Here is a 25,739-nt window from a genome sequence, read left to right as displayed (position 1 = left end):
CTGTTGGTATTTACGTTAAGTTTAAATTAAATTTTCATGAACAATTCTTCAGTACAGACGACATTCGCTCAAGTAACAAAGATTCTATTTAAAATTCAAAAGAGCCCGCCAAACCACGCACACTGGAAAACCAAGTTCCTACCAAGTCTCCCTCAAGTCCGAATATTTCACACAGATATATTTATAGAAATTGATGATTTTAAAGCACGGTTTCAGCAAAACACGGTCCAGTTTGTTGTGAAATTCCGAGACGGTCGGTGAAATGAAAATGTAGACGAGAGTTCCACAAAAAATATCTTCAATCTCTAACCGTACAGTTTGATTATAAAATGAGATAAATAAATATATTAACAAGGATAGTGAAATAAGTGTACATGCTTAATGCATAATTTTTCTAGTTTCACCGGTCTGCTTTCTGAAATAAATTAATTGTGAATTTTCAGTCTACTTTTAATTGTCTGTTTGGTTTTGAAAGCAGAAATTCGTGTTGAAAGTGTCCCAAATTAGACCGGAAAACGGGACTTTTACGTCTTGGGAAATAACAAAACAATGTGAAGAAAATCGTAATATTTTCAGACTTTTTGAAATCGAAGTTTTAAAGAGTTACATAGAATTGATATAATATCTTTAAATAGTTAATAATAATTATAATAAATGACACATGTCCAATTTTCAACAAAAATTAACTGAAGGCAACTTCAAATGATATAAAAGAGGTGAAAAGTGAAAACTGTTGGAAAATAAAATCAACTGCCTACAGATATTCTTGAACCCAGCCAGTAAAAAAGCTTTTGTTGGAAAGCGGAAAATAATTCCTATATTATTTGGGTCACCGCAGTCCACTTTTAGATCATTGTATTTTTTCCAGACGATGTAGAAAATTTGTTGATTTTATTCAAATGTTTGTTATCCATTGGAACCTGTCAATATAGATGTTATCTCTGTAGCACATGCTTCTAGTAGATGCTTGATATGTTTTAAAATATATATTAATAACCTTTTTTTCCTAATCTGACGGTTATCTCTTTTCGCAAAAGTGTCAGCAGTCTCTAATATTACCCAATCTATTCTTGTCTCTCCTAGGCAGTGGCGGTTCGTGACTTTTGGATGTTCTAGAGTGCTAATATTAAAAAAATGGCATTATTGATGTTGTTGTAGCTGAAAACGACTTTTTACGTTTTTTCGAAAATTTTGATCTTTTGCATGAAGATTTTCAGGAAATTTCAGTTTGGAAACTCTTTTCCTCGTTTCCTGAAAATCTTCATTATAAAAATCAAATTTTCGAACAAAAATAGGAAATCTTTTTCAGCTACTACAACATCAATACTGTCATTTTTTGTAATATTAGCATTCTAGTACACCCAACAGTTACCAGCCGCCACTGTACTCCTAGGAGAAAGTGAAATATTTTGGCGGATATTATTATTTGGTTGTAGACTGGCATCAAGTTATGTGTCTTGGCTCAAAAAAAAATGTTAGCTTAAATTTTTAATTTTATCTGAATTCAATAAAAATAAAATCAAAACCGTTTTTAAATATGAGTGTATTTTTCCTAATTTTAAGGTCGTATACATTGTGGGTGATAAATTAAAAGTGAAAAGTCAATATATTAAAGATGACTTCGAAATTATCAGTGATTCTAACAATCATTTTATGGTGTTGTTCTGTGCAAGGGGACGCCAATGGGAAAGATAAAAAAATTATCAAAGTTGGTAAGTTGGCATTCATTCATTATAGCAGATAAAGGCCAAAGATATAAAAAAATGTATCTAGATTGCATGTAGTTGGCAAGACTCTAGCAGAAATAGTAGATGTGTTCAACTGCACGGAATATAGTTACAAGAAGGCTATAATAACACACCTTAATAATAATAAATCAATATTGAATAGTAGATGTGTTCAACTGCTCGGAATATAGTTACAAGAAGGCTATAATAACATACCTCAATAATAATAAATCAATATTAGCATAATACTTTTCTTCCGCATGGGTTCTATTTAATTTAAATAAAAAAAAATACTTCAAGATTAATATTCCACAAAATCATTACGCATATTATATGTTTGTTAAGGACTGTTAACAGTTTGTAATATGGGCGGCAAAAGGCAGTCCCAACCTTACAATGATCATGGCTGTGGGGAGACTGACTACGCTTTTAAACCATCTTTCTTCAGAGATGGACATTTTTCAGTCAAACCTCAATGAATTCAAGATTATTTATTTATTTACAAATACATGATATTTGAAATATACATTTACAGATAATATGTGTATTAAATCAATACACTAGGCGGCTCCCCGTTTCATGGTGATCAATAAAACATAGTTATATTGTATCAAGTCTAGCGTAAACATATGAATGAAATATATGAACATGATGAAAATTTGAAGACTTGAATAGAAAGTAGAAAAAACTTGCAAAATGATTAGATTATATACCTTCATATAAATATATCTGTTTACACACGTATACATATGTATATATATAACACATATCTACAAACATGCACACACAATTATATATATAATAATTATAATTATTATATAAATATAATTATAGACATTACATTCATGTGTGTTACGAATCTCATACCACGGACTCTAAAAAGCGTTCGAAACCTCCCCAAGAAGACAAAAATTTTTAACACGAAGCTGCATCGCAACTGATATAATTAATGTATGTGATTGATAAATGTACTCGTATAAATATAATCGATAGTAAATATTGTGAAGTGTTACTGGAAACAATTTTTCACAAAAAAATCAAAACGAAATGGTATTTGCATTGTCTTGGGTGTGTATTTGTACATGCTTATACAAAAAATCTTATTTTTCGAGTTGCAATGTTTTGATCGAATCGAAGAAACGAAAGTAAAATGCACCAACCGCCTTGCAGTGGAAGCTGTTTTACATGCTTAAATTAATCCCAAGTTTAAATAAAGTAATTTTCGAGATACTCCAATAACAAAGTCACCGGAAACATGTGTCGTAATTTTATTTTACGACCCAAAATTTTCAGAATTGCGCCTCGTGCTAACCATTTTCTGATTCGCTTTCTAAGGATTGACCAGTCTATTTTTTAGCACTGGATAAAATAAAACCATTGATTCCTCTGTCAGAAAACTTATATTGAACCTCTGCATCAAGCAATTGACGGAAAACTTCCGTCAAACATTCCTTTGTGTTTTTGTAATATTGTGTCTGGTGGTAAAAATAATTGTATTTTTTCGATTTCCATAAATTCAGAGAACGCCATACGGTTGGAAATCATCCAAAAAATGCAAATACGCAGAATGTAAACAATCTGACATTCTGTCTATGCCTGAAACATCACAATTTTCTTGAAATTTTTTTAATGTGATACCGCAAAAGAGTCCCAACTGATCCCAACCGTCTCGAGCTAGTGAGAGTATGGTATCCCCAATTGGGGTATGTTGTCAGGTTAAAGGTAGTGGGGCGGGGTAGGAGATTGGAAAGAGGATGGTGGTTATTCAGATCTGGACACCAAACACTGCTAAAGCTATTAAGTCTGCATCTGATAAAGCTATATCTATATAAAAAGTATCTTTAATTAAAAAAAGTATTACATTAGATTCGCTTATAGCATGGTGCAAGTAGGGTTTGCAAATCCCGCACCTTTTTTTAAAAATCCGTGGGATTGCGGAATGGAATTTAGAGATCCCGCGAGATTTGCGGAATTTTTTTTCCAAGGGGGGTTAAATTGAAATAATGTAAATTTTTCGTGAATGTATTTTATTATTTGGTATCGACTATCTTTAATACAAGTAAATTATAAAAAAAGATATTGAAAAGTTAACTCAAGAGAAGATAATTCAAGAGGGCTTTTGAGTTGTAATTTTTTATATTTTTTAGCATTTCAAAAAACGTTTAAAAATGCTGCCATTTTTTGACATTTGACAAGTAAAAACTACGTCATTAATAAAAATGGAACAATAAAAGCTTCAACAACGCATTGAAATTATTAAAATTCACTTGAGTGAATCAAATGCAAATCATATTGAGTGATGAGGCCCATTTGCACCTCTGTGGTTTCGTCAATAAGCAAAATTGTGGCATCTGGGGTTCGGAAAACCCAAGAGTTATTGTTGAAAAGCCTCTTTATCCTCAATGTATGACTGTTTGGTGCGGTTTATGGTCCGGCGGAGTCATTGGACCTTACTTTTTGAAAATGAGGCTGGAACAACAGTTACGGTGAATGGATTGCGCTATCGAGAGATGATTAATGATTTTTCATGGCCGGAATTGGATGGTATTAATCTGGACAACGTTTACTTTCAAGAAGACGGCGCTACGTGCCACACAAGCATCGAAACCATTGATCTTTTACGATTGAATATCAAAATAACACCTCTTATTGAAAAACCCTGTATTACTTTAATCCCGCCGGATTTGCTGTTTTATTATGGTATTAATTATGTTCTTACCTCTACCAGTACTTGCCTGTAGAACGTGCAAACATAATATTCTATATCTTAGCTTTATTTAGAAATAGGACTGGATATGTAATGTTGACTAACGGAATAATATATTCTTTAATTTCCCAGCATCTTCCAATGCGTGAATACATTAGAGCAGAGTTTCTTCTGATATGGTTTTAAGAAGTGCATTCATTTTTCTATTTGTAGAATAACGTGGATATACGATATGGAATAAACCAAAGCAATATTTTGCAAAAAATGCTTTAAAAACACTAATAAATATATAGATAGAAAATACTGAACATGAGAAAAACATGATTTAATCTGTATTTATAAAAAAGGAAAACGTTATAGATATTTTTTTGTTTTTTTAAAAATATCTATGAATTTTAGTTTACTTCCAAGTCAAAACAATAGACACATTTTATTTTGCCAGGTAGTGAATTTGTTTTCAATTTTTAACGGAGCCACTTTTCTTTATTTTTGAGTTATACCCATCAATGTTATATATCATTGAAGAGAAATATAATACTAACAAATCTAAATGAAACATGAAACAGAACAAGACCCAGAAAATAAAAAAAAAGGTGACGGTCACAACAAGGAATCGAACCCAGGATATCTTGGGTTACTGGGACAGCGTATTAAACATTTGATCATTAGGACCTAGTTATTAATCGTCATATTTGTCAATAGTGACAAACCAATTCATTAGAAACTTGCAGTCATTAAAAAAAGGTAGCTGTCAAAAATATCGGAAAAAAATAGATTCAAGATAATATTGTTAATTCTAAATTTGAAATATGAGATCGACATATGTTACGTTAAGTACTAGGTCCCAATGGTCGATTAATTAAGACAAGAGATCCTGGGTTCTATTCCAAGTTGTGACAGTTGTATTTTTATTTTCTGTGTCTTTCTCTTTTTCACGTTTCGTTTAGTTTTATGGTGTTCCACAAGTTTATCTTATTTTTATGTGGCAACTATCACTAAAACGACTATGACTGAAGTTGCCTTTAAGACCCATGTTTCACCACTGTTTCAATTATTCACCATGTAATCCCATATATTTTTTGACGTAAAGAACTATGGTTTTGAAGTTGCTTACGTCTGTGTATCTTTTCTTTGTTCTGTGGTCTGCTCAACGTATTCATCCGTTGTATGTTTTATTTCTTTATTCTGTCGACGTGTTTATATTATTCCGTACCTTGATCACCGTAGTTGTTTCTTCACTTGTTATAACGATTATTTCATTTCCAGGTGGTATCTTCCACGAAAACAATTATGATGCTGAGGTGGCTTTTAGGTACGCTATTGACAGGGTCAACATGTACAACAAGGATTTTTTGATCAGCCCAATTATCAAAACTATTACAACTACTGACAGCTTCAAAGCGGGGAAGATTTGTAAGTATCAGACATCTATAATAGTGGTGATTAAAAGACGGTTTAGGAAGTCATTTTTTCACTAATACATTAAAATAATATTGATTGTGATGTCTTTTAAATTACGACTAATCTTCAGATTCCTTAGTAAATAAACTGTGGGAGACTTCAGTAACATTTTAAATGGTTTGTCAAGATTACAAGGTTGTTTATTTACGATAAGAATTACAAAAGTTCTGTTACAGGACTGACGTCCATTTTCTATTGAAATTTGCGAATGAAGCCGCCTGCCTTCACGGTCGGCTATTTTCGCAAACTCGTCGGAATCATTCGGATTTAGGTGTGCGCGCGCATCGCTCGCTCATACTAGCGCTACCTGTCGTAAAATGCTTAAAGTTTTACAAACTTGTTAGGAAAAACTTTTTTAAAAATTTCACAATTTTTTATAATAATCACAAATTTTGCAATTTAAAAAATCCTCTATCGCATATCACATTTCATTTTACAAGACATATTGTTTTTAAAAATTTTGTGAACAAAAATGTGTTTAAATAAATTGCGTGTATTATTTTCAGCTTGCGAATTGACTTCCGAAGGTGTAGCAGCCATATTTGGCCCTGAGTCTATAGAGTCAAAAGGGATCGTAGAGTCAATTTGCGAAAACTTGGAAGTTCCCAACATTCAGTTCAATTGGGACCCAGAACCTGCGGGTAGGGTCACTAAAATGTCCATCAACTTCTACCCCGACCAGAACCAACTGTCACTCGCTATGGCAGCCCTGGTGGCCGACTATGATTGGACCAGCTTCACAATACTGTACGAAGATAACGATGGTAAAATTACACTTCTTTAATACTTATGTTTTTAAGCTGTTAAATTAGAAAAAGAAAAAACAACAGTGGTACATTATACATTATAACAGGAGTGACCTGAGAAGTTTACATTGTTTACATATTATATTTATCAGTATAACATATTATATTTTGAAGAAAAATACAGTTTAAGATCATAGATTAAACTGTTGAGTTTAGGTACTTATTATTAATTGAATGATCACTTCCTCAAATAGTTTAAGTTTTTCTTTTGAATCATGAATATAATTCATATATATATTTTTTTTGATAAACAAGTTCTGCTGAGTAGTTATTATTAAATGTGTTTCTGCCTTTGAAGGTAATTTCAAAATGTAGTGAATATATTTTGTTTTTCCGAGCTCCGAGTTCCGATTCCGAGTGGATCAGAAATTATTAATGATTATTAATTACCCTTTAAAGTTTCATCAATCGTAGCATTGTTTAAATTTGACCAAAGGCCATTGAAGTAAGGTATTTCTAAATAAAACATTTAGATGAATCAAGAATTTCTCGTTCCGCTTTCTTAACTTGAATTTTCGTGTTCTATATAATTGAATATGGTTGGTACAGTTAATTATATACGGGTTTCTAACACTTTCGGCTACTTATAGACTAAAATTCAAACAGCACTGTTCTGGTAGAAGCAAAAGATCAAAAAAGCTCACTTTGGAAAATGCTAATGGCACGGTTTTGTACAATACAAAAATGCAATTACTCACAGAATACATTCGTTACGTAGAAAAATGCTAGAAAATCTTTTTAAAGACACCCTTGTTTGTATAGTGGGGTTCTAGATGGATAAAAAAATAATGAAATTGAACAGCATTTTTTTTGTTTGTTAGGAAGCTTAAAAATGAAATAAAGAAAATATAAAATAACGTTATCGATTTGAATCGCAAGTCCATATTTAAACTGATTTTTGATACTGATCATATATTGAAATACTTGTACATAAAATAACACGGAGAAAACTTACTGATATAAAATACTGTTGTTTTATTAAAAAACTGATCAAATTATTCGTTTTCGTTTTAAAAAAAGGACTATAAGCCTTTAACGAATCAAATGGCAGAGTTCCTAACAAAGTTCAATCAGTTAAATGAAATTTTTTTATCTTAATTTCGTGAGGACCGCGGAACACGTATTCATACAAATATTGATATTGACATACTGATATTGTCGCATTTCGTCATAATATTCTGAGTGACAAATATTTTATCAGGAAATCAGCATGCTATCACTTTTTAACACGATAATTTTTAGAGATTTACAGTGGAAGTTTAAAGGTAAGCAAATCTTTTTTTTTAAAGAAAGAAACATTTTTAAAGAGTTACGAATAACCTGACAATATTTGAAAATCTTCTACGACCAACACACTTAGCGGGAAATGTTGCTTGTGTTGTGATGGAGGACTTAGCCAGCCAAGGAATTGAACACACTATGCCTGGGTGGGGCCCAAACTCGATGTCAACTCAGCCACCGACCGGTCATATATATGTGTAGTTAGTTATCAAACCTGCTCAGTGAAATTTTTAAGCCAGAACTCATCTATGACCCGATTAATTGATTAGGTCCTCAACGGTATCCATAATGTTCAGGTGTAAATAAAAAACTAATTAACATCATCGATTTAATATTTTTTCCAAGGACTTGTCCGCCTGCAAGAGGTGTTGAAGCAACACAAGGCCACTGATCCTCCAATAACGTTGAGGCAGTTGGACGTTGGGGAAGACAATAGACCCCTGCTGAAGGAAGTCAGAGTATCTGGAGAAGTTCACATCATACTGGATTGCGCCGCTGAGAGGATTCTTGATTATCTCAGACAGGCTAATGAGGTCAAACTCATGGAGGACTATCAGGTATTCTTATTGAAATGTCTTGTAATTAATCCCATGTCAATTTTTCGCAGACTCCAAAGCTTTTGTAAGATTTTTTGTTTGTCCTCCAAATTCGATAAAAAATATGTTTAAATCTTTATCATCGAAAGATTTGGTTTCATTTATTAAATCATTTTTAACACCCAGATGGCTTTTAAGTACTATTACTATTATTTATTTATTAGGTACAATATTTTTTACAATTCAAGTTTTCCAGTAATGTAGGCCTCACTGGGTGGCTTGCCCGTGCTGAGGCCTTATATATATATATATATATATATATATATATATATATATATATATTATGTTGTACATACTTCGTTTTTGTGATATTGCAATGAAAATTTAAGTAAAATTATAAAAGATATAACAAAATACGATATACAGAAAACAAAAGTATTAAATATAAAAACAGAATCATCTGCGAGCATCCCTCAAATTAATGTTGCCATTAATAAATAAAAAATGTTGTTAACAATAATTTATAAATTAGACAAAAATATTTGCACATAGGGCATTTAAAGATTGCTAAGTTCAAATTATTGTAAAATACATTTACATACTACGTTTGAATATTTGTTAGTAAGACTGTGTAAACGTTTTGTTGGGGAGTGAGTGGTCGAAATGAGATATCCAAATGGAAAATGTTTATGTATGTCTGTTTACGTACGTATAGATTGATTAAATCCAAGAGTTCACAACAATAGAATACTTTCATAAAGGTCAATTAATTTATGCGCTTTAAAGGTAAGTTGTGTTTGAAATTTGTGAAGCGTGGAAATTTTCTTTGAATTCTTTCTACATTATCAATATGGATACTGTAACTGGGCGAGCACACAATTGATGAATGTTCTATTAAGCTTCTTACTAGGGATATGTACTCATACTCATTTCCTAATTTACTTCAATAAAGTTCATTCCTTTATTCTAGTTTAATCAGCGTTGACGTTTTGAAATTGTGCATGCACTTTCAATGTATTTAAACATGTCTCCACTGTCTCTTTTTAGAGTTATATTCTCACATCCATCGATGCTCACACCATTGACTTTGCTGAGATGAAGTACGGAAGGTCAAACGTAACTTGCTTCAGGATGTTGGATCCCACCAGTCACGAACTGCGAAGTGCTGTGAGAGACTGGGAGATGGGGGAGAAATCGAACAAACGACCAATCGATATCCAGCCTCAAAATGTTAGGGTAAGGAAACCGTATTACTTCTAATATTGTAACTATACATATTTGGTCAAATTCTTGGTGATTCCATCAATGGAAAAATATAAGTAAAAGATTAAAATAATGTGAGAAAATTCCTGACAAATATAAAAAGGTAGCGGCATAGATGCGTCACAAGCTGTAGAGCAAAACTTAGGAAATTAGGAGTTTAAACCCAAAGGTAGGGTACTCGATGGGCACCAATAGTAGGGTACCCCATTTAAAAATCGAAATAATAGGCCAACTGCAACAAAACTTTGCTGATAATGCTAGTACGAAAATCTCGTTTAAATTTTTTTTACTGAATTGGTTTTCAGCTTGGCGCAGCTTTGATGAACGATGCAGTCACCCACTTCAGCAAGGCGTTGGTGGACTTGTATGAATCTCAGGGTGTTGAGACGATGCCCGTTCCTTGTGATCAGCCCAACATCTGGACCCACGGATTAGGGCTGGTGCAGTACATGAAAGTGGTAGAGTAACGGCTTACGTATTTTGTTGGAATACTTAATCTAAACAAGATTTAACAAAAGAAATGCTTTTAACATTTTGTGTTGTAATATGTTTCAATGTTGGTTTTAATTCTTGATTATCGATTGAAAATGTTTCATTTTTACATCGACTGATGCTTGCTTTGAAATGTTAATTGGTAGTAATAACATTATTTGTTACAGATTGCGTCAGAGGGACTTACGGGAATGCTTAAATTTGACGAAGATGGCAAGCGGAAAGAATTCATATTGGACATCATTGAACTTTCAAAGGCTGGATTTAAGAAGATTGGATTCTGGGATGCTATGAAAGGAGTTAACTACACGAGAACATCAGCAGAAGTTTTCGACATTCTAGCTGAGAAGTGGCAGAATAAGACTTTTATTGTCACGTCAAGACTTGGTGCTCCATTTTTGATGAATAGAGAAAGCAAAAATGGAGATATTTTGGTTGGCAATAACAGATTTGAAGGGTACTCTTTGGACTTGATTGATGGAATCTCCAAGATATTGAATTTTACCTACGTGTTTGAGTTGGTACCTGATGGAAGATATGGATCATACAACAAAGAGACTAAGAAATGGGATGGGCTTGTGAAGGAATTGCTTGACAGGGTTGGAATATTAACTTATATAAAATGTGACCTAAGCCTCAACTAATATACGCAATACCCAAGTCTCATAAGGGGACAATTTTCCGAGTGTCACTTATAAAGTTCTATAAATATGTTAATAAAGCCTTGTTCCGTTTTATTTCAGAACGCAGATCTGGCAATTTGTGACCTGACAATCACCTACGAACGGCGGACAGCAGTGGACTTCACTATGCCGTTCATGACCTTGGGAATTAGTATCTTGTTCGCCAAACCTGACAAGAAGGATCCCGATCTTTTTTCCTTCCTCTCTCCACTATCCATCGAGGTCTGGATTTACATGGCTGCAGCTTACCTTGGCATTTCTGTTCTGCTGTTCATCCTTGGAAGGTAATGGTTTTATGTTCACATTGATAATTCATAATCACTGCATTTTCAGCATAGTATTAATTTATTAGTGCGTACAGAAACAATATGTTGCCAATGTTTTGTAACAAACTCGTTACTTCATAACAAAAAATTACTATAAAATGTGTTAGCAGGAGCACAATTTTTTGTGATGTTACAATGATAATCAAATTGAACCTTGAAAATTAAATCCGATGAACCCTCATGTAAGCACGAATCCAAAAGTAGTATATTTTTTGCAAGAACTGTCTTTTGCAAACTTGTTTTCTAACCATCACACGCATAAAGAACGAAAAAAACTATTTAGAGTATCTAAAAGTTTAAAAAAACATCAAAATACGAAAAACCTCATTTTATGGAGCATCGTGCATGGTGATTTTGAAATTGAAGATAAGATTTTTGAGTTTATAAAATAGTATTTACAGGAATTTTGTGCCTATTTAGGATGTCACCAAAAGAATGGCTAAACCCCCATCCCTGTAAGAAGAACCCCAAAGAGCTGGAGAACACTTGGAACCTCTTGAACTGCCTTTGGCTGACTCTGGGGTCGCTAATGGCACAGGGCTGTGACCTAATGCCAAAGTAAGATCAAAAACGAAATGAAAAACAATAATCAGAAATTGTTAATCACCGAGGAACCCTCCTCAATACAAAATAACTGTAAAGAAATCTAAAGAGAATAAAATTGTTTTTTTCTGAATAGTTTGTATAACTCGCTAAAAAATTACATACCATATTAGTAAATATCGATCAGGAAATAAACTATCAACTCTTCCTTAACAACAATTTTATTCCTATTTGCAAAAGTAAGACTATTATTGCGTTACTGATTTATTGTAGTCCAGCCTAATATTATGCATATTTTTATTAATTTTCATAAATGTGCCGTCGGTGTTGTTGCAGTGTCCCATTCCGTACACCTACTCAAATAATAATAAAAAACATTTCTTTTCAGTTGCTTTTGGTGTTTTATCCCGATGGGTGTTGTCGTTTTATACTTATTATAATGTTTTATTTCAATTAATTATGTATTTATATTTTTATTTCTAACCAAAGCTCATTTCATGTGAACGTGCAATTTATTTGAAACCCGTTCGTATATAAATGTTCAACAACGTTCTGAGGTCAACAACTTTTCAATCACAGCTGAAAACACTCCCAAGCGGGAGATTAAGTGTGGCAAGAAATGAGAACTCCTACCTACCCCTCATACTTTTTTCCTAGCATGAATTTCCTCTCCTTCCTTTCCCTAGAAATATCGTACACACAGAATCCCCATAGATGACCTGTGTGGAGCTAATGTAAAAAAGAAATTGCCCATTGCTAATGCAAAACTAATAAATGTATTTGTCTCGTGGCTTTTCAACCCCCGTACAGGATGTCTCCGAAGGAGTGGTCCAACCCTCACCCCTGCGATGACAAAAACCCTGAACTAGAAAACATCCTGACGCTGACGAACTCCATGTGGCTGATGATGGGTAGTCTACTGCAGCAGGGTTCGGACATCATGCCAAAGTAGGAAGTGGTCGAAGTAGTAGCCCTTGCGGGATTCCTTTATTTCTAGAGATCATTTAGAATCCCTTTTGGCTTGTGGATTATATTATGAAAGTTTGGAAGGATACCAAACGTGTGAAAATTATTTGAGACGCTCAAGTACATCATATACAAGATTTTTACAGTACCTGAAAGTAAATCATAAGTACACATGCTTTAAAAATAGGCAAGGTTAAAAGTGTCTGAATTTGGTTTAGCCTGTATCTTTTCAATCAGTGTTAATTTCTCTACTTTAACTTTTATTAGAATGTATGTAAAATATCGGTAAAATTATAAGGATTAAGTTTTTATAAAATAGTTAATTTTTAGAGTCCGAATTAGAATGGTATTTTGGGACCTTTTGGACAGTTGTGGATTGACAAACCATTACAATCTGCGATATTCATTGATTTTTTTTGTGTTTCCAGTAGTTATTTTGTGAAGAGTCTTCACTGCATGTGATTTTCGTTTTATAGGCCTTAGAGCGTTGAATACCCAATCTTTAAACTTACATAATAATCTTTCGTGTCAATTTTTTTTTAATTCTATAATAAGACATGCAAAACACAATTCCATTAAGGCAATTTTTCACAAAGTAAAATGGGTCAGTAGAAATGATCCTCTTTATATTCATAAAATAATTCGAGGTAAACAATATTTATGGAAAACCATATTTTATTTTATACCTACTTGTGTCCATATAAAGCTTTATTTTTATTGTAATACTATTTTAGAAGTATTTGCATCTACGCACATACAGAATACTCTAAATCCAGCTACACGTTTAGTACAAATATATTATATAAAACGTGAACTTTCACAAAAAATATCTATTCTTTTCCTTTGAATATATTATTTTATCGTGATTTAATCTTTACAATCTAATACATTGTGTATTCAAAATTCACATTGCATGGCAATTATAATGAAACAATTGAAAGAAATAAATAATTTTTGGATGACTTAATGAGCAAAACCACAAATTGTAATATTTATTAATTGAAGATAATTTAAGCTTCTCCCAAATAACAATTTAAAACAGAAAAATCGGAAAAAGATTCGGTCCCATCTAGGAATTGAACCCAGGACCTCACACTTGCCAGGGCTTTATTCTATCACTGAGCCAATTGGACTTAATTCGGTAGTTCTTAGTTGAAGTATGATACAGTTCAATATGGCCGAAGGGGAGAGTCGTTAATATTGTCTTCAATGATTGAATATAAATGTGTTCAGTGAGCTTCAAGATGTGTTGTAGGTTCGTTCATTCCTTGAATAAGGTCATCCAAATATTCGTGTTTTGAATGTCATTTCATTGCTTCAACAACAATTCTGTTGAAACTTAACAAAAGCTGCTCTCTTTGTTGCTAACTACAGTTGCTTTGAAATAAACTATCTATTTGTTCGAGTTTAACCAAAGCCGAAGTTTTTTAGTCAATAACCCGTAGTTTACTCATGATTATTAAACTAACACTTATAAACGTGATCAGCATCTTCCAGATAAAGGTTAGTATTATTATGTTCAATACAATAATCATAATTTCGAACAAATTTTTACTTACTAAGCTTCTAATATCGAGTCAAATGTTTTAAAAATCGTCAGCTTTTTTGATATTCTAAGACATTACCAGACGTGGTATTTAAAACAAATATAAAAAGGTTTCTAAATACATAAATATCAATTTTATTTTGGAATATTTAAGATTTTTCAGAAAGTCTTTAAAAAAAATTCTTCTAAAATATTTGTGATTTCTCAGGGCTGTGTCAACTCGGATGGTAGCAGGAATGTGGTGGTTCTTCACGCTCATCATGATCTCCTCCTATACAGCTAACTTAGCCGCTTTCCTGACCAATGAGAGGATGGATGCGGCCATCTCCAGCGCCGAAGATCTTGCCAAACAGACCAAGATCAAATACGGAACGTTGGCGGGCGGATCAACCTCAAGCTACTTTAGAGTAAGTATTTATCAAGTTTTACGCAAGCTATGAAATTAGGTAATCTGAAACAATTTCACCCGCCAAAATTCTGTTTCAACATTCAATGTTAGAAATGTGCCGTAGATTGTTAGGTCAGGTCACTCCAGTGACTTACAGTGTCTATTATCAGGGCAGATCTCAGCATCTTCCGATGATGGACAATGTAACGCTGTCCAAAACGTTGACAATATACTACCATGGAATTCCTTGAAGGTACCACATCTTTGCTATTATCCTTATATCCACCATACTAGGCATAAGAACACAGTATTAGTCATAAAGTGTAATCTCTACAGTTTCTTCAGTTACCAGCAGAAGCTATTACAAAGTATATAAGAATCTATTAAATGTATCAACCTTTAAAGGGTCGAAAAGGACTTCAACAGTCTGAAAATATGGGTGGATCTTAAAGTGTATTAAATAATTTATTTTTTCAGGATTCCAACTTTTCTCTTTATTCTCGAATGTGGGCGGCAATGGAGTCTACCAGACCTTCTGTATTCGTGAAGAGCAATGACGAAGGAAGGGACCGAGTATCCAAGGGAAAGAGGCTGTATGCATTCATCATGGAGTCCATCTCTATTGAGTATATTGTGGAGAGGAACTGCGACCTGCTGCAGGTCGGGGGGCAGCTGGACAGCAAGGGATATGGAATTGCCATGCCGATGAGTAAGAACAAAATTATTGCTTTTAAAAGTTTTTTTACATTAACTCCACACATGACGCCCTGAGAAAAATAATTTTCAACGACACACAAAGGCACAACACAAAGGCCGCAAATCAGTCCACAGCCAAGCTGTTAAACTCAATAACGAGTCGTAAATAATAGAAACGACCCTTTCGCATGTGACAACAATGTCAACCATGTAAAATTGTTAGGCCCACGTTTAGCGTGCACCGGTTCCAGAGGAATAAATGACGCTAGTTCCTCGGAGCATCTTCAATTGAAATACCGGTAAAACAAAGACAGCATTCTCACCTGACGCCCGTACTCTAAATATTGCAATCTGTTCGCAAATGTAGTGAAATCTATCAAACGGACCGCCAGTTTCTGCACAGAGTTTAGGATTTTTTCAGGTATTTTGGAGCTCCAGACCAGAGGTGGCTTCCAAATAGAACACTGAGGTGCACTTTGCGATTTGCACGGGGTCAGCTGTTGCGTACTATTAGAGTATCTGTGGGCCATGTGTTGTCCGCCGGGCTTATGAGAGGCAGTCTTGACTCTGGTTTCGATGGATCCTCTGTGCTTGAGCTGGTCACTTAGAGTTACATTAAAATAATGATATTACCAATTGGTTGAAGAGCCTTTAACAACTTTTAATAATTGTTGGGTAGGCTCCGTTAGCAAGATATTGACATCAAAGGTGCTTCTCCCTTATACGCCTTTAGGAACAAAGAGCGTTAGGAATTCGAATAAACCCTTTACATAACTTAAAATGAACTTTGATGAATTGTTAAAATTCTATGAAACAATTCTCCCTAAGCTTAAATGGCTCCACGGTGCGAAGGCAAATACCATGATCTTAATCATAGGGAACTTAGGTGGATGTAGACGTTTTTGACTGATTTAGTTGTGTATTTACGTAACTGTGGAGGATTGTCTCAATTTAAAATATATTTCTTTTTTAGATTCTCCATATCGAACGGCTATCAGCGGAGCGGTATTAAAGATGCAAGAAGAGGGAAAGTTATCTCAACTGAAGGCAAAGTGGTGGAAAGAAATGTATGGTGGGGGATCTTGTAAGGTACGAACACAAGCGTTGTATTGAAGAAAGATAAAATGAAAAAAGACAAAAACAGCCCTCATAAAGCACCCGACTCAATTTGAGAGAGTTCAAAGGACCAAGATGAACAATTTGATATAATAAACTTAAGAGAATGGAGAGACGTTCGAAAAAAACATAAAATATTATAAATTCTTGATGTGTCCATATTCTGTAATCTGAATTGGAATTTTTTGTCTTCAGGATGACAGTGCGGGTGACGACGCAGCCAGTGAAGCAGAACTCGGGATTGATAACGTGGGTGGTGTCTTTGTTGTCTTGGGTAGTGGTTGCGGTATAGCCTTCCTCATATCCGTCATAGAGTTCTTATGGAACGTTAAGCAAGTAGCAGTTGATGAGAAGGTAAGTTGATGAAAAGGTTTTCCTATGGAACGTTAAGCAAGTAGCAGTTGATGAGAAGGTAAGTTGATGAAAAGGTTTAATCTTGGTTTTCCCTATGTCGCCAATGTCCCAAAGAGGTTTATTCGGGGGATCACAAATTAGAGACGTCTCTTTTATTAAGAGAGTTTCTTAGGTTTGGGTTTTTCTAGTATCGATGAGACAGGCAAACACTCAACATTTCTCGGTATTTTGTTTTGATGATAATTTACGAGAAGGAACCACATCAATGTGAATTGCCATTCCATTCGTAGCAAAAATATCCGTTAACTGTTGGTTGACGCTGCACGACTGTCAGTAACGTTAGCTTAAAAAGAGGAAGTATAAGAAAGAAGGCAGAAATTGAAGGACAAAATAATAAAAAGCCTGACAAAACTCATTGTAAAATGTACGCAGATTTGAAGTTAAAGAGAGCAACACATTAAAGTAGAGAGAGATCAAAGATTTCTAAGAATTAATTGCAAGAGGAAGCCCGATTGGATTTAAAAATAATTAGTAATTTATTACATATTAGATCGACAAGTACAGAAGAAGTCTTTCTTACCCGCTGACCCTTAATTGAAAGCGGACTCAAAACGATACTATCCAGATCATCTAAGATTTCCCTGAACTAATGACAAAACGTTGTATATCGAAACAAAGAGTGGAAGAAAGAAAGAAAAATGGAAATAATTTTTAACGTCCATATGTTTTATGGTAATAACGCAATTTCTGTAGGAAAAAATATATGTTTTATGGCAATAACGCATTTTCTGTAGGTTTTCATTTACGGAACAGCAACTCCAGAAATCACCAACGCCTTACCAAAATCAAAAGAATGGCGTAAATTTATTAAATGCAATGTGAACTACAAAAAACTATTGATTAGTAACTAACTAACTAACCATCACGCCGTTTCCTCGAAGGGGTAAGGGGTAGGCAGAGAGGACTGTCACTGATTTTTAGATCTTGGATCATACTCCTTGCCTCATTCACATTCATACATTGGTAACAATGTATGAATGTGAATGAGTTTTTTGTGAATGAATTTTCTCTGATGTTCACATATTATTATTTGCTGATGATATAAAAAATTTAAAATCATTAAAAATATCAATGACTGTTTGTCCCTACAATCCAATTTCAAAAAATTTGCAGAGTGGTGTTCCATTAACAAACTTACACTCAATATTAAAAAATGTCAAATTATGAGTTTTTTCAGAATAAAAAACCCCATCAAATATAGTTATACACTGAACAACCACATTTTACTATCTGTACCTGAAATTAGGGACCTCAGTATAATCTTTGATAGTAAATTATCATTTAATAATCACATAAATGTCATTACTAGTAAAGCAATGAAAACGTTGGGCTTCATTACTAGAATATCTAAAGATTTCAAAAATATCCATACATTAAAATTACTTTATACAACTCTAGTCAGAAGTCAATTAGAATATAATTCGTCTATATGGAACCCTTCCTACAAAAACCATGCAAACTCCATTGAAAGAATCCAACATAAATTTCTCAGAACAATTAACTTCAAATTAGGAATTCCCTCTGTTTTTCCCTCTAATTTTTTTATTTAAAATAATCAATCACCGGTTTGACTCCCCTGAATTAACTTCGTTGATAAACTACCATGTTCCCTGTAGACCAACTAGACTCAAGTCACCTTATTATTGCAACAATACTGGAACAAACGCAGAACAAAATTCAATAATCCATCGCTTGCACAGATTAGGCAATGAATATTCCAACATCGATCACGCTGATTGTCTATTATCATATAAAAGATGCATAAAACAAAAATTGTCGAATAATACCATACCATCATAATGTTTATGTACTTCAGATTAAAAACTACTAGTACTCGATAGGTAGAAGCTGATATCAGTGCATTATATATCATAGTCATCATAGGTAGGTACTATGTAAAACTTTATCGGACTGTCAAGCAATGTCGCACATTATTATTATACACGTGATTCTCCCATTTATTACTTTTGTTTCCTTTTCATATTATAAAATAGTATTTATTTTATTCTTTTCATTTTCTAATAGTATATACCTTTCTAATTTTATTTTATTTTATTTTTTACAATCTCTTATTGCCTTTCAGACATTTTATAAGCACTTCATTCTTGCTTATACTACTTTATTGTATATTATTACATATAATTTCTTACTTTGACTACTATACTACAGATTGCCACTTATATTTTATTTATATCTCTTTTTTCATACTTTTAACCTTACTACTATTTACTGATTATACCATTATACTTAGATTTATATTGTTGCATTCCTTATGTCGCTGTACTATTCTCTGTAATTTAGTATGTGAATGGCACATGTTGTGCCGTATTAAAAAAAAAAAAAAAAAAAAAAAAAAAAACAAGTTAGCATAGTATATGATATGTAAAGTAATTACTTGAAAAAAAATTCACTTTAAAAAATCTATTGTGTTAGTCAAAAGAAACTTGTATTACACAGGAAATTAACACTACACGTTCATATTAATACCCAGCCAATTTTCTTTTCTTTGTACTTTTTAAAATCTTTAGTAAGAATATTGAATTAATTTTGTAACTTCTCGTATCTGAAACATCACGGATTATATAAGTTCAGAGTAATAATTATTCAACTCAAGTTACACAGAAAGTGAACAGGGCATTCAAAATGATATTTCCACTTCATATTTCTAGACAAGCTTTCATTCCTGGGGACGCCATTAAGGAAAAAGCGACTCAGCTTTTGCCTCCCCACTAATTGCATTAAAATACGAAAAATCGCCTCCCGAGGAAAAGTGTCGCATGTCAGAACTTGTTGACTTTGAGATGGGTTGAAATGATGACGCATGACACATACATCGTCTTGCGAGAAAGATTTGATTTACTTTGTATGAATGAGAAATAATTTATATTTTTGTTCAATGTAATCTAGGCAATATTATATTATGAAAGTGTCAAATGATCACCATTCTTCTTGGAATGATTTTAGATAATATCATTTGCAAACGCGATGCCGGTTTGTTTAGTTGACTATGTAATAGATTTTTATATTAGTTCGATTTCCGTCACTTTGCTAAATACAAATAAAATCAAATGTTTTAAACACCTTCACACGAGATCAGGAATAATATTTCACACATTCACACGGAGTCGGTAATAATATTAAAACCTTCACACGGAGTCAGGAATACTATTTAACACCTTCACATGGAGACAGGAATAAGATTTTGAAATAAAAATTTGGGTCTGTTGTAAACATCGAATTTCTTGTATTATAATGTCGATATCTTTTGTAAATTTGTTTGGTAAATTATGTAGGCGAGGAATTGGCGAGTTTGCTACATAATTTGTTTGTGAAAGGTGTCATTGAAAAAGGTCCTTATGCCTAGTGTGTCGAGTAGGTGCTCGTACATTGACTAGATCCAATATTGAAGATATTTATTTATTTATTATACGCTCATAAGAGCTTTTACAAACATTTGATAATATGAAAATAACAATTCAGTGAAACAGTAATCAATATTAAAATTATACAGAACCCATACAGAAGAATGTTATTATGTTAAACTTAATTGTTATTATTACTGAGGTATGTTATTATAGCCTTCTTGTAACTATATTCCGTGCAGTTGAAATATGAAGGAGTATAGAAAGGGAAGAAGGGAGACAAGGGAAATAGTCAGTTTGAGAAGTGCTTGGAAATGCGTTTTTGGTTTTTTTTAACTCAGCTATAGTAATCAAAAATCTATATTCGAGTCGTTGATTGAATTGTGTTCTCCAACGCGTTGTTATGAACATAATTAGATTTAATGGTTTCTAACATTTGGCAGTAATTGACGCTTTCCAACTTATAGCTCTTTTCTAATGGAGATGCAAATTCACTTACTTAATTACAAGATTTTCTGGAATTATTTTCAGCAGTCTTTTTTAAAATATTCATTGTTAGACATTAAAACCAAGATTAAGTGGAAAATTCTAAAATTTAACTGAATTTTCAGAAGGAAGAATAGATTAGGTAATAAGCTAATTACTGCAAATGATTTTTTTGCTAAATCCTTATAATTTGATACAAAATGAAGATAGCTACTGAATAATATTTTCAGAGCATTAACTATTGTCAATAACAACTATATTTAAAAAAATTAATTTGTTTAGATAATTGAATTTGAAAGTTAATAATAATAAAACAAATTTGAATTTAAAATTTTATTGGAATAACTTCTTTCAATTAATTTTATTTGAATAACTTCTTTCAATTAATATTATTCGAATAAATTTTTCAATTAATTTTATTGGATTAACTTCTTTCAATTAATATTATTGAAATAAATTCTTTCAGTTAATTTTATAAGAATAACTTCTTTCAGTTAATTTAGAATGTTTTACCCATTAGTGTTATATATAATTGAATAAACAGAACAATACATAAAACAATACAAAGGTAACGTTCTCAACTGGAAATTTAACCTAGGATCTCTGTCTTACCGGAACAGTGTCTCTAACCACTCGGCCATTGGGACTTAATTATTTTACTTCATTATTGTTGATCTCATATTTCAAATTTAGAATTAACAATATTATCTTGCAACTAGTTTTGCCACATTGTTGACAGCTATCTATAAATATGCATTACAGTTTGACTTAAGTATGTAGTTAAAATGAATACATGCAATATTGCATAGATGCCATGTTTAATCCTGTTAGTATGATGTGACGTTTGCCGAAAGATTCAACCGTAATCTAAATACACGCAACTTATTTTAATAACCTAAACTAAGAATCCAAAAACCCAATTTGTGCATGATTTTCCATCTCCCCCGACATAAATAGTTGTATGTTGTATTAATTATTTTGAAACAAATTAATTAACTTTGGCATATTTAGTTGTAATCTGAGAATAGAAATTATACCCTCTTGTGGAGCATTCACATAAAAACAATATCGATTGAGTCATACTCGCTGTAAAATTTAATAAAAATATTTGCTCGTTAGAGTAATAGAGTGCTTGTTCAAACAAAATAATTTTTGCTGTATTTTTATTTGTATAACTATTACCAATGTATCAAAACATTTTTCAATAATTTTTTTAAAATGCGTAAATACAGCAAAAAATTAGTCAAAAGCAAAAAATTTGTTGTCAATAATGGTTTAAGAAACAATACACATATTAGTGCTCATCGATCAAATCAAACAATATTTTTTATTAATAACTCACATAAAACAATACTCATATTAGTGCTCATCGATCAAATCAAACAATATTTTTTTAATTAATAACTCACATAAAACAATACACATATTAGTGCTCATCGATCAAATCAAACAATATTTTTTATTAATAACTTACATAAAACAATACACATATTTTGTTCATCGATCAAATGAAAACATCATTTTTATTAATAACTTAAATAAAAAAAATACTCATATTGTGTTCATCGATCAAATCAAACAACAATGTTTATTGATAACTTACATAAAACAATACATATATTAGTGCTCATCGATCAAATCCAACAATAATTTATTTAATATCATCGGTATAAATATATCATAATTAATGATTGCATGTCACAGTATACAAGCATAATCAAATACTAGAAATATATATTTTTTAAATATCAATTAACTGTGGCTTTTGAACGTAAAATGACAACAGACAGTATAAAATTAATACTAGTTTTGGAAGAACTTAAAAATAGGAGATACAAAATATAATACACAAATTAATATTGATTGAAAATATATGATAGTATAGCCTTCTTGTACCTACTTTTTGTGCCGTTAAATAGATCCACCACATCTGCTTATCTGTTACTAACTTCATGTAATCTAGGTACGAGCGAGTGTTTAAAATTATCTATCCTGGTATTGTTGCATTTAAACAGGATTTTGGAACGAATAGCTCTCGCAGGTAAATGAAATTCAATGAGGATATTTAAATCCGAGCTATCTATATTAACATTTACGATTTTGAACATAAATACTAAAATGGTACCAACATCCTTGACAATAACTGACAAATGTGTGTAGAAACTAAAGCAAACTGAGAGGGGAAATAACATTGTTCTCTCCCATAATACACTGGAAATTTATTGTTTTTTTCCGATAGTGATAATTTTTGTATTATGTTTAAGATTAAGTATTATCATTTTCAGCCAGTCTGTATATGCACAATGAAACTTTATATTTATGACTCTATGGCTAAAGGATTGCACAGTTAGGTAGCTCAAAAATGAAAAAAATCTTACGTTCAATATTTTCTCCCGACACCCACATAATTTTAGGTGTTCCTCAGCAATGCATCTATTTATTGGATTCATAATTAAAATATTACATATTTTAATTATTTACATTTTGAAGTAATCAGCCGACCCAACCTAACCCAACCTGATATAATTACTGATTCTGATTTCGAAAAATCAATAATTATTAAAAATTGTAAGTACTAATTTTATTATCTTGTTCCAGATATCGCTTGGCGATGCATTCAGATCTGAGCTAAGGTTTGCCTTAAACGTCTGGGAAACCACTAAACCCGTCCACACAGCCTCCGAAACGTCATCATCATCATCAGGCTCTCAAGGTGGGAGAGAAGATCGAGGTCCTTCGGAAGCCAGGAGTATCGCTGCCAACGTCCTGAACGCTGCCACTTCTTTCATGCGATTAGACAAGATAAAACAATAATAACTGAAAAGTTTTTAAAGGATAAAAATATTTGTAATTGTTTAGGGTACAATGAGACGTACCCGGTAGACTTAAACAGGGATTCCTTAAATTGGTAAAGTTGTCGAATTCCGCCTAATACAAAGTACTCGTGTAAACATGCACAGGTTTTTTAGTTGTTAGTCTGGGTTATTTCAATAATTACTAGGTTTTTCTTAACCATCAAAGTTAACTTTGATTTTAGAAAATGGAACTTTAATGCAATGTAAGATAATCTCAGTATTGTCCTGATGTAAGACCGTCATTCAGAATGGAAACGTTGCTTGAGATGGCTTTAACCGTGTTTGGTGACCAGAACTGAATAGCCAGGTACTCCCCCATCTTCCTCTACCTATCTCCTATCCCTCTCCACAAACTTCAGCCTTATAACATACCCCAATTGGGGATGCCATAGTTTCTCTGACTCTAGACGGTTAGGAGCAGTAGGGAGTGTGCGGTATTCGAGAAGCGGAATTCTACAAGTTTTAATTTTTTTCAAGTGAAAATGTAAATGTCGTTTTGGCATCAGATGATTATTTTTTCTTATTAGAAACAAAAAGTAAAAGTGTCAGTATGATTACCTCACACCTCACACCCTAAAATAAATTTTGCTATTTTTATATACTATGTGCTCATGGAAAAATTCTGATATTATATACACTAAAGTAGCATGTATTTTGAAGGAGTCGGGATCATCTCGGATTTCCGTTATTTTGTTTTCGACGTAAAAACTAACGTGGTTAGATGTGTAGCTATAATTAGAGTGACATTTTTGTTGTCATTTTTTGGAATTTTACATTTGACAAATTAAGTGTTCTTTTTTCATAAATTAGAAATTTTTATTCAAAATAAATTCTTTTGCGCTGCCATTTTACTTTTTAAACTTATTATTATTGTACACTGAAACATTACAATACTGTTCCACCTTCCGCGAGTTACATCCTCTAGCAACTCATTTTTGTAAAATGAAATAATTTTGTATAATACTATAAATAATAGAAATTAATTAACATTAAATAATGGTGATATATAACAAAATACCTCTTTATAATTTTTAACAATGTGTTTAAGAATTGCGATCACCTTACCTTCAGTTATCATTCAGATATAGACGAAAAAATATAGCAAACGATGTGGGTGATTGAATATCATTTAGCTAAAAGCAATTATCTTGAAGATTTCTTAAATTTTTGTAAATCAAACCGTTTAAATTTTTTCCTTAATAACAAACATGTATTCCAAAGGATTTAAAACGTAACCAAACGTTTCCAAATGATTTCTAAAATGCCAGTAATTAATAATATTTTTTTAATACATAGGTGTATTTTGTAAACATTGTTATGATTCATGACTTGTTATTCATTTTTAAAACACTAACAAATGTACGAAATGTGTGATCTGAAATTTAAATATTAAATGTTAATAAAAACATTGACTATTTTTAGACAGTTTTATTACTATGCTATCCTCATCTTCAACCTGAATTCCGTCCTGTCATTTTCAGCATGCCCCGGTCTCTCTATTGGGTTGTTATCACTTCTTGTTTAATTTGTGTGAACGTTGTTCACGACTACTAACCTAATCCTAATCGAACATCACAGAAAAAAAAGCAAAACAACGTAAGGTTTGCTAAATAATTTTTTAATGAGTCTCGCATTCATCTGTGCTAACAATATCGTTGGGTAAAAGCGAAAAGTAGCTAATTAACAATTTTGCTAAATAGTTTAAAAAAAATCATGATAAAGGAAATCATGAAAAAAAATCATGGTAAAGAACACAGTAAAATTTGGAAAAATATTCATTTGTTGCTCTTAACCGATGTGTTAGGGTAATGCAATGTGGGGTAAGAGGTAGTCAATCAATTTCTGAAGGCTTTGGTAAACGAGCAAATTTTTATAGCAATAACTTGTTGGCAATAATTGCAAAAAATTTCCGTAAAAATTTGCTAATTACAAGTTACATTTAAATCTTCGTACTTGTAGTATATGTACACTTATACGACAATTTTGAACCAAATAATCGGTAACCTAACATAACAATCAAATTTTTGTAAGTCCATAAAGATAACATCAAAACTTTTTTCTGTCCGACTAATAAGTTTAAAAAAT

The 25,739-nt window shown here is 32.4% G+C and overlaps 1 protein-coding gene across 4 annotated transcripts; it reads left to right on the top strand.

The window, feature by feature from the left end:
- Window positions 1–224: 224 nt before the first annotated feature.
- LOC149419756 (glutamate receptor ionotropic, kainate 2-like) lies at window positions 225–25,024 on the top strand. 4 transcript variants are annotated; one of them, XM_089637265.1, is made up of 15 exons: window positions 225–311; window positions 1,564–1,712; window positions 5,701–5,847; window positions 6,402–6,659; window positions 8,328–8,539; window positions 9,566–9,754; window positions 10,087–10,239; window positions 10,441–10,872; window positions 11,017–11,240; window positions 12,636–12,773; window positions 14,546–14,744; window positions 15,203–15,434; window positions 16,395–16,510; window positions 16,733–16,891; window positions 23,398–25,024. In XM_089637265.1, exons 2-15 carry the CDS (start codon window positions 1,616–1,618, stop codon window positions 23,611–23,613), a joined length of 2,772 nt encoding a protein of 923 aa, XP_089493391.1. In that variant the 5' UTR covers window positions 225–311; window positions 1,564–1,615; the 3' UTR covers window positions 23,614–25,024. The 4 variants fall into 4 exon arrangements, with proteins under 4 accessions (XP_089493391.1, XP_089493392.1, XP_089493393.1 ...); XM_089637266.1 differs by lacking the exon at window positions 12,636–12,773 and adding an exon at window positions 11,703–11,840; XM_089637267.1 differs by having other exon boundaries at window positions 246–563.
- Window positions 25,025–25,739: the final 715 nt, after the last annotated feature.

This window comes from Hesperophylax consimilis, chromosome 11, assembly GCF_061612785.1.
Source record: "Hesperophylax consimilis isolate HC1 chromosome 11, BYU_Hcon_1.0, whole genome shotgun sequence".
Classification (NCBI taxonomy): domain Eukaryota; kingdom Metazoa; phylum Arthropoda; class Insecta; order Trichoptera; family Limnephilidae; genus Hesperophylax; species Hesperophylax consimilis.
This window is presented reverse-complemented; position numbering and strand designations above follow the sequence as displayed.